At 44.6% G+C, this 8,553-nt stretch overlaps 1 protein-coding gene across 1 annotated transcript in view; it reads left to right on the top strand.

The window, feature by feature from the left end:
* gbe1b (glucan (1,4-alpha-), branching enzyme 1b) overlaps positions 1–8,553 on the top strand; it is a 96,865-nt gene that overhangs the window by 9,512 nt on the left and 78,800 nt on the right. Inside the window, exons 2-4 of the mRNA XM_031863499.1 lie at positions 1,201–1,370; positions 3,451–3,566; positions 5,716–5,841. Coding sequence (XP_031719359.1) covers positions 1,201–1,370; positions 3,451–3,566; positions 5,716–5,841 — 412 coding nt within the window. The remainder of the gene's footprint in view (positions 1–1,200; positions 1,371–3,450; positions 3,567–5,715; positions 5,842–8,553) is intronic.

Here is an 8,553-nt window from a genome sequence, read left to right as displayed (position 1 = left end):
GTGTGTGTGTGTGTGTGTGTGTGTGTGTGTGTGTGTGTGTGTGTGTGCGCGTGTGCGTGTGTGCGTGTGTGCGTGTGTGTGTGCGCCAACGTCTTGCCGACACCAACTCACGCTGTGAGTAATACCAGAAGAAAAAAAAAAACATATTTATTTTTGGAATTTCCACTTCCTGTGGAGTGCAGAAGCCGTTGTTTGGCAGTGAAGAAGGGGTGTATGACGTTTTAATATGTAAACTATTACACTACATGAATATTTCACATTAATAATTCATCTTAAAAAGAACAGTTGAGGGGAGACACCCCAGGTGAAAAGGGTTAAAAAAACAACATAATAGTTATCACCATGAAACTTCCCCAGTTGGTTACTTACTTCAAGTCAATCATTTTTTGTATGAAAATGTATTTTTAAATATGCAAATGAGTTATTCTCCCATTTAAAAATCCAAACATTGGATTAAGCCAGGTTTAAAATTCTTGTTTCTTATTGTTGAAATATTAGAGTCAAAGGTTTTTACTGAGGGAACTTTGGATTTCTCTTTTTATCATTCCATAAGTCAGAAAATACTGTCAACAGTTATGAAAAAAAAATCTATTTTGCCATGTTTTAAGGAAGCTATGAAAGAAAGATGAACAAAGCTCTCTGCAAGAACCTTCAGAATATAGATGGGAACGAAATGGGTACGTCTGATAAGTGCTACTGAAGTGGAGATTTCTGGCTCAGAGAATGAGAAAAACCTCATTTTGAAAAAAGGGCTTTTAAAGAAACATTGTGTACCATTTCAGTGGGATCTGTTGGCAGAAGACATGTTATGGAAGCAAAATAGCCCAAAATCTCTCAAATTGATCAGTGAATGAAAAACAGTGTTTTTGCTTTTTTTGAGTCGCTATTACCTGAATCAAATCCTTTGACTCACTTTATTTACTCTGACATTCAGCAGTCATGCGGAGCGAAAGCTGTATCAACTCTTGCATGGTTGTCTCAGTATCTGCTGTTATTTCACACGGAACAGCCAGACCTGAATGCAGTTGATGTTCTTCGGGGGGTTGTCAAACAGCGAATGAGTGAAATCTATTCAACATCACTGACGATAGATGACATTGTATGTGTCCAACAGATTGTGTTTTCACTGGCGGGCTTTTCCATTGGACTTATACACTTTTGTGTGTGTGTGTGTGTGTGTGTGTGCCCTGTGGTTTGAAGGTATGAGCAGCTACAGAAGCAGCTTCTCCAGCTGGAAGAGGCAGAAGGAGGCTTTGACCAGTTCACACGCAGCTACAACACCTTCGGTGTGCAGAGGCAGCCTGACAACAGCCTGTTTTTTATGGAGTGGGCTCCTTCTGCAGAGGCCCTCTTCCTCACCGGTGACTTCAGTAAGTAGCCTGAGGTGAACTCCCATATCAGCGCTGTGATGTCCACATAGTTTCCCTAAAGCTTGCACTTGAATTTTAGTGTTGCTCATTTATTATCCACTCATGCATGGCAAGGTGTCGCAATTCTTACAAAATTGACCCAGTATGGATGCGAACACCCTGGGAATTAAAGCTGAAACTTTGTGCGTTAACCTGCATAGTTATTGTTTTTTTGCTATCAGTTCATTTGTACAAACTAAAGAGTCTTTTGTGTTCAACAATGTTGTTTTTATTTGTTTTTTTGTTTTGTTTTAAAGATGCATGCAGCAGGCTGATATAGATGATTAATGAAAAGAAATGACACTTTAATATAAAGTTGCATTCACTGTTGGGGCCAGAAAAGGACAAAGAAATTTTCCGGGCTGGAACAGTGCAGGAAGGTTGCATATATTCGCGGTGCATTAAATAAGAAATGTGACATTTCTGCACTCTTGAACACAGAGGGGCCAAAAATTAAGAAAAAGCTGAAAGAACTGCGGCACAAGGATAAGCAGCCCTTTTGATCAACCAACCTGAGAGTAGGAAATGTGGAAAATATTGATTACACAGGATAAACCTTTATACTGAAGAGGGTTCTTTTGAATGTGAGAGTGTTTGTAAATATTTCAGTAGCTGGTTATTTCATCATCGCCTGCAAAGTTGTTGAGAGAGTGCAACCTCTGTGTGTGCGCTGAAATCTCTTATCCCCTCCGGTGGCAACTTTGAAAGTAATTTCAGGTTAATAGTCTTTTGAGTGTTATTTTCTGTTAATGTGGGCTGAGAAAATGCAGCAAGATTCTTTATTTTTGTCGTCATTAACAAGATTAAATGAGACTTGTTCTCATCTTTCAAGCTGATATACAAGGTTATAGAAGCCTTCACTGTCATTTTCTTTCCTTTATCAAATATATTAATCTTTTTCACATGCCAGTAGAAATATATTACGGACTAACAAAAAATTGAATAATAGAAAGAAAAAAAACAAGGATGGTGAAAGAATTTAGACCTGTGCACATAACTCCAGGCCAGGCCACAGCACAAGCACTTGCCTCTGTGTTACAGCTATTCTGAACTGACACCCTGCAGGTAATGATGAAGGAAAGCAAATGCTAATAGTAATACCCTCCGATGGATGCTGTGTGCAAAACCGGGGATTTGTCAATTTGTTTATTGTCCCTACACATTTTCTGTGCTAGTAGGTTCTGTTGCTGACATTCCCTCTTTCCATATTTCCCCCTTTTCCTTTTTTAATTATCTTCCCAGGACCTTGGGCAGCAGCTCAATTCCAACATTCAATTCTGTGAGAGATTACATTTTGACACGGCTCAGTCATATTATTTGATTTCAATTTCATAGTAAATGTGGAAACAGCCCAGCAGCCCCAGTCATGAATATGGTGCAGGTTGGATGCATAATGCACTCTTTTTTTTTTTTTTTTTTTTTTTTTTTTTTAAGAGCAGATTAAGCAAAGGGAGATAAATAAATTGTGAAAAAATATGACTTGGCCCGCCCTGCCAGTGAAAAGTGCTGGTGTTGTGCCCGGTCACTTCTGGAGCATCTCCTGTGATTCATTTCCCATCCTGCAGTTGTTTCTGCTCATGAATAGCAAGCGGATGTGGATTACTGAATAAAAACGACATCCTAAATTGACATGCCAAGGTGGCTGCTTTGTGTCCTGATATATTCCTGTCAGTCAATGACAATTGGTAATGTGGTATCAGCAGGTTATGAATGTAACACCTCTTTGTCGTTTTCTCAGAGATATAATTCAATGAGCAGTGAAGTGGTATTGTATCAGTTTTTCTTTTTCGGCGACTGAGCCTGCTGCTTTTTCTCACAGCAGTGCAGAGTATGAAAACAATGAGACAGAATTATGCATAATGAGAGAGTGAGGGAGAGATATTGTGATCGCTTCATACCGAGAGAGATTCACGCACTGACTTGGGCATCTGTGATCATATGGCTTTTCTTTGATCATTACACAGCTAATCAGAATGATGTCTGGCTCTGTTGTAAACCAATTAAATTGACGTGATTGAATCCTTGCCGTGTTCCCCTATAGATGGCTGGGACAAATTCTCCCACCGCTACACCAAGAAAGAGTTTGGCAAGTGGGAACTGACTCTACCGCCCAAGCATGACGGGACACCAGCTGTGGAGCATAACACCAAACTCAAGGTAGAGAACAGAACGTCTTCATGCCTGTTTTCGCGCCCTCAGTAGGTGTCATCTTTCCCCGGTACAGGGACATGTCACTGTAATGTGCGAGGGAGATTCCCTGTCATGTGTGGTGTCTTACTGACCGAGTGAAAACCTGGCGTGTCGCTGTCAACAACATGTCATACTCTCAGCACGCAGGAGGGAGATTACTGTATGTGCACAATCGGCACAGTGGAGGGTAGATACACCTGAGGAGCCCAGCTGATGGCTTTTATTTCAGCTCCCGTCTGCGTCAGGTATCCCGCAGTGTTTGTCTGTGCAAAAAAAACCTCTACATGATAGTTTTTTTTTTTTTTTTTTTTGTTTTTTTTTTTAGGTTTAGTAAATAATTCATCAGGGTTAAATGCAAAAGACACAGCGCCCATTCTGCATTGTCTCCCAAGCAAATGGCGTGGATGAGAAATAATTCTGAAATGAGATGCCAGGCGCGGGACGGACGGCACCGTGGCGCCACTCTCCTTGGGACCGGGTCGCCGCTGGCACGCACTCCTGCGCCCTGGACAGGCTGCAAAGCTCCCATTGTCAGCGGAGGTCAGTCTAAGGACGATAAGAAGCAGATGGAAAAGCTGGCACCTGGCCTTTCCTTGTGCACCCCCGCTGCCTATGAATGGCTGTCTTGCTGCGAGCTCCACTTCAGAATTAGTTCCACAGCACTCCCTCGTGGAAGCACAAGCCTAGCTCCAATCACTCTCATGTAGAGCAGCTTGCCCTGCTCTCCCCCCTTGTTGCAGTTTCCTTTTGTGGGTACAGTACTTACAATGAGCTCTTTATGTTGAGAGTATGCAAGACTTTAGAGAAGTGGGCGGAGGTGTTATCAAAGTGATCAAACGCCCACTTTTAAAAAAACGTTTTGAATCCACACCTAACTTCTCACATATTGCCTGGCTCTTAGTTGTTTTTCCTTTTCATGCACCCCCCCCCTCACCCAGCAGTCTGATTTTTCTTTAATATTCCTAATGCTGGCCAATTTGTCTGAAGGACCACCGCTCTCTCAGGCTTTATGCCAGTCCATTTATCCAACTATCTTTTCCTAATCCTATAAACTGTGAAGCATGTCATAAGGGGAGCCAGGCAGCTAACCCCTAGGTGGCCTGGCCATAATGAAAAAACCCCAGAGGGGGGTCTGGCCAATGGCTTGCTGGCAGGTGGCTTTGGAACAGTCATTACTTCACAACAGTAGCCAGAATTAGTTGGGTTCTAATGCCGGTTTCTGCAGGGGACAAAACAGGGCGAACACATACTGCGGGTAACACTACAGGATCGATTTCTTGTTGGGTATTTCCAACTCTCACGCTGGCTTTCTCCTTTGCTTTTTGACCGATGGAGGCAAAGCAACTTTTTTCAGTCAGATTTCCAAACTATACTTATTTGATCCCCTTCCAGTCCTAAATTGCAAACATAATAGATGAGAGGCGAAGGATAATGATTTAGATTTCCTATTTTTCTAAATTGCTCCCTGGCTTGAATCCCCTCTCAATATGGGCCAGCGAGTGGCTGCGTTAATACTAAGAAAGGGAAAAACAACACAGGATAATTACCATTGAATCCAGATTCACCACAACAACCTCTCTGTTCAATACTGTAGCTTATGTATTGTGTCTCTGGGAGCAAAGTATAACAGGTTTTAAAGCTGTGATTTATTTTGTATTTCTTTCTTTTTTTGGAGAGCAGGGAGCTGCTTCCTGGAAGAGGGGTGGTTTTCATGTTGACATGTTGAAAAATGTTTGGTTTATTGGTTGGTATTAACAATCTGCACCATCCGTTATGTCTAATGGATGGGAAGTAACAGCACAGTTTTATGATGTAAGCATTTCGTGGCTGGAAGATGTAAATAAATGCTGATGTTTAAAGTTGTATACATCCAAAGACAGGAACACACAAGAGTCACAGAAGACCCTGAAGCCTCCATTGATTTGTGGCCAGGCCTCTTAAACTTAAAGAGTTTTATTTCTGGCTAATTATTTTCTTTGCAATGATGTTTTCACTTTTGCATCACTGTTTTCCATTCTAGTTTAGTTTGAATACCATGCGTGTCCCCTCTCGATGCCATTGTTTAATAGCCCTTGCTATAACATAACACTCATTTTATTGTCTTTTTTTTTTCTAGGTGGTAGTTCACACCAAGGAGGGTGACCGGCTGTACCGCATCTCTCCCTGGGCAAAATATGTGTACAGGGATGAGAAGTCTATTATCTACGACTGGGTTCACTGGGATCCCCCTCAGACCTATATTGTAAGTTATTATTTCATTGTTTAATTTGAAAACCAAATCTGTGTTTCCTTTCTGTTTTTATTCTTATATTTGTATTGATTTAAAGAAAGGTAAAAAAACAATCTGGGTGAAAATAGGATTTGGTAAACTGCAGTGCAATCATTCATAGAGACTGGTTTGTTTTCCCAAATGTTTTGTTGCTGGAAGCGTTTTCTGAGCTGCCAATATTGAAAGAGGACATTGTTTAATGTAAACAGCAATGATCTGTGTCTCTTTCCAACAGCACAATTCAACAAATGGTTGGATTTGGATGACAGGGAAGGTAACATTGGTGGAAAAGAAACCGTTTAAATGGAGCAGATCCTTTTCTTTTTTTTTTTTTTTTTGGTGTGAAAACATTGAGGCATAATTCTAAAAGCCTCATCACAACTTTCATGGTTTGATGGTTAAAATAGATTAAAAAGAAAATGCTTTATCAAGCTAAACTCCTCTGTACTGTCACTAAAATGACTGTATGTTGGGTTCGCTGTGCAAGTGTCCGCTTGCAGTGTGAAACATACAGTTGCATCTGAAATCAGTCGTACATCTCACATCCGCAGCTGTCGTGGCCGTTGTTAACATGGGTGCTTGATGCTAAGAGGGTCTGAATGTGTCTCAATACTTGACGCTCTCAGCGCAAGTGTGTACAAGCAAAACAATAAGGGGCTATTAAAGACCAACTTTGTTTTTTTTATCGCTTGTTATTAAGCACCATTTTAATGAGAGGAGCCCTCAGAACGGCAGTATATTCGCTTTATTCACAAGTGGCTCGATCATGCACTTCAAATAGTGGGTTTGTAAGGCCTGGTGGGTAGCCATCAGGAAATGTGTTTAATGTATGAAACAAATCCTGTTCCCATTGTGTAACACAATATGAATCATAGATCTTTTCATGTGCAGAACCATTATCTGCCTATGTGGTAAGATATTGATGCAGAGACCTAGAAAACCCACACTGTGTCTTTGACCTCATGGCTCATAATTGCTCACGAAATGTACTGTATTTTATTTATATTCCATCCATCCATCCATCCATTTTCCTCCGCTTATCCGGGGTCGGGTCGCGGTGGCAACAGGCCAAGCAGGCTGACCCAGACCTCCCTCTCACCGGCAACATGTTCCAGCTCATTCTGGGGGATCCCGAGGCTCCCAGGCCAGCTGGGAGATGTAATCCCTCCAGCATGTTCTGGGTCTTCCCCGGGGTCTCTTCCCAGTTGGACGTGCCTGGAAAACCTCCAGTGGGAGGCGTCCAGGAGGCATCCTAATTAGATGCCCGAACCACCTCAGCTGACTCCTTTCGACGCGAAGGAGTAGCAGCTCAACTCCAAGCTCCCTCCTGATGACCGAGCTCCTTACCCTATCTCTAAGGCTGAGCCCGGCCACCCTACGGAGGAAACTCATTTCGGCCGCTTGTAGCCGCGACCTTGTCCTTTCGGTCATGACCCAGAGTTCGTGACCATAGGTGAGGGTAGGAACGTAGACCGAGTGGTAAATTGAGAGCTTTGCCTTCCGGCTCAGCTCCCCCTTCACCAAGACGGTCCGGTGCAGCGCCTGCTTTACTGCTGCAGCTGCACCGATCTGTCTGTCGATCTCCCGCTCCATCTTACCCTCACTCGTGAACAAGACCCCGAGATACTTGAACTCCTTCGCTTGAGGTAGGCACTCCGTCCCCACCTGGAGGGAGCAATCCACCGGTTTCCGGCAGAGAACCATGGCCTCAGATTTGGAGGTGCTAACTCTCATCCCCGCCGCTTCACACTCGGCTGCAAACCGCCCCAGTGAATGCTGGAGGTCACGATCCGAGGAGGCTAACAGGACCACATCATCTGCAAACAGCAGAGAGGCGATCCCGAGACCCCCGAACCTGACGTTCTGCACCCCCCGGCTGCGCCAAGATATCCTGTCCATGAAAGTCACGAACGGGACCGGAGACAAAGGGCAGCCCTGGCGGAGGCCAACACCCACCGGGAACGTGTCTGACTTATTGCCGAGAATGCGGACACAGGTCCTACTGCAGTCGTACAGAGACCGGATCGCCCGTTGTAATGGGTCCGGCACCCCATACTCCCGCAGCACCCCCCACAAGAACCCCCGAGGGACCCGGTCGAAAGCCTTCTCCAAGTCCACAAAGCACATGTAGACTAGTTGGGCAAACTCCCAGAACCCCTCCAGTAGTCTTGCGAGGGTGAAGAGCTGGTCCACTGTTCCACGGCCAGGACGGAATCCGCATTGCTCCTCTTGAATCTGAGGTTCGACAAACGGTCGGAGCCTCCTTTCCAGCACCCTGGCATAAGCCTTCCCGGGAGGCTGAGTAGTGTGATACCCCGGTAATTCGAGCACACTCTCCGGTCCCCCGTTTTGAAAATGGGAACCACCACCCTGGTCTGCCAGTCCATGGGCACTGATCCCGACCCCCATGCGACATTGAAGAGGCGTGTCAGCCAGGACAGCCCAACTATGTCCAGCGCTTTCAGCATCTCAGGGCGGATCTCATCCACCCTGGCGCCTTGCCACCTTTTTGACTACCTCAGCGGCCTCTGCCAGGGATATGGGTGAGCCTCCCCCTAGATCTTCAGGCGCTGCCTCCTCTGCAGAGGACATGTTGGTCGGATTTAGGAGTTCCTCAAAGTGCTCTTTCCACCGCCCGACGATATCCCCTGTCCGGGTCAGCAGTTCTCCCCCCCCCCCCCCCCC

This window comes from Anarrhichthys ocellatus, unplaced genomic scaffold (assembly GCF_004355925.1).
Source record: "Anarrhichthys ocellatus isolate YVR2014 unplaced genomic scaffold, GSC_Weel_1.0 scaffold29, whole genome shotgun sequence".
Classification (NCBI taxonomy): domain Eukaryota; kingdom Metazoa; phylum Chordata; class Actinopteri; order Perciformes; family Anarhichadidae; genus Anarrhichthys; species Anarrhichthys ocellatus.
Note: the sequence above shows the minus strand (reverse complement) of the source record. Positions and strands in the feature narration are given on the sequence as shown.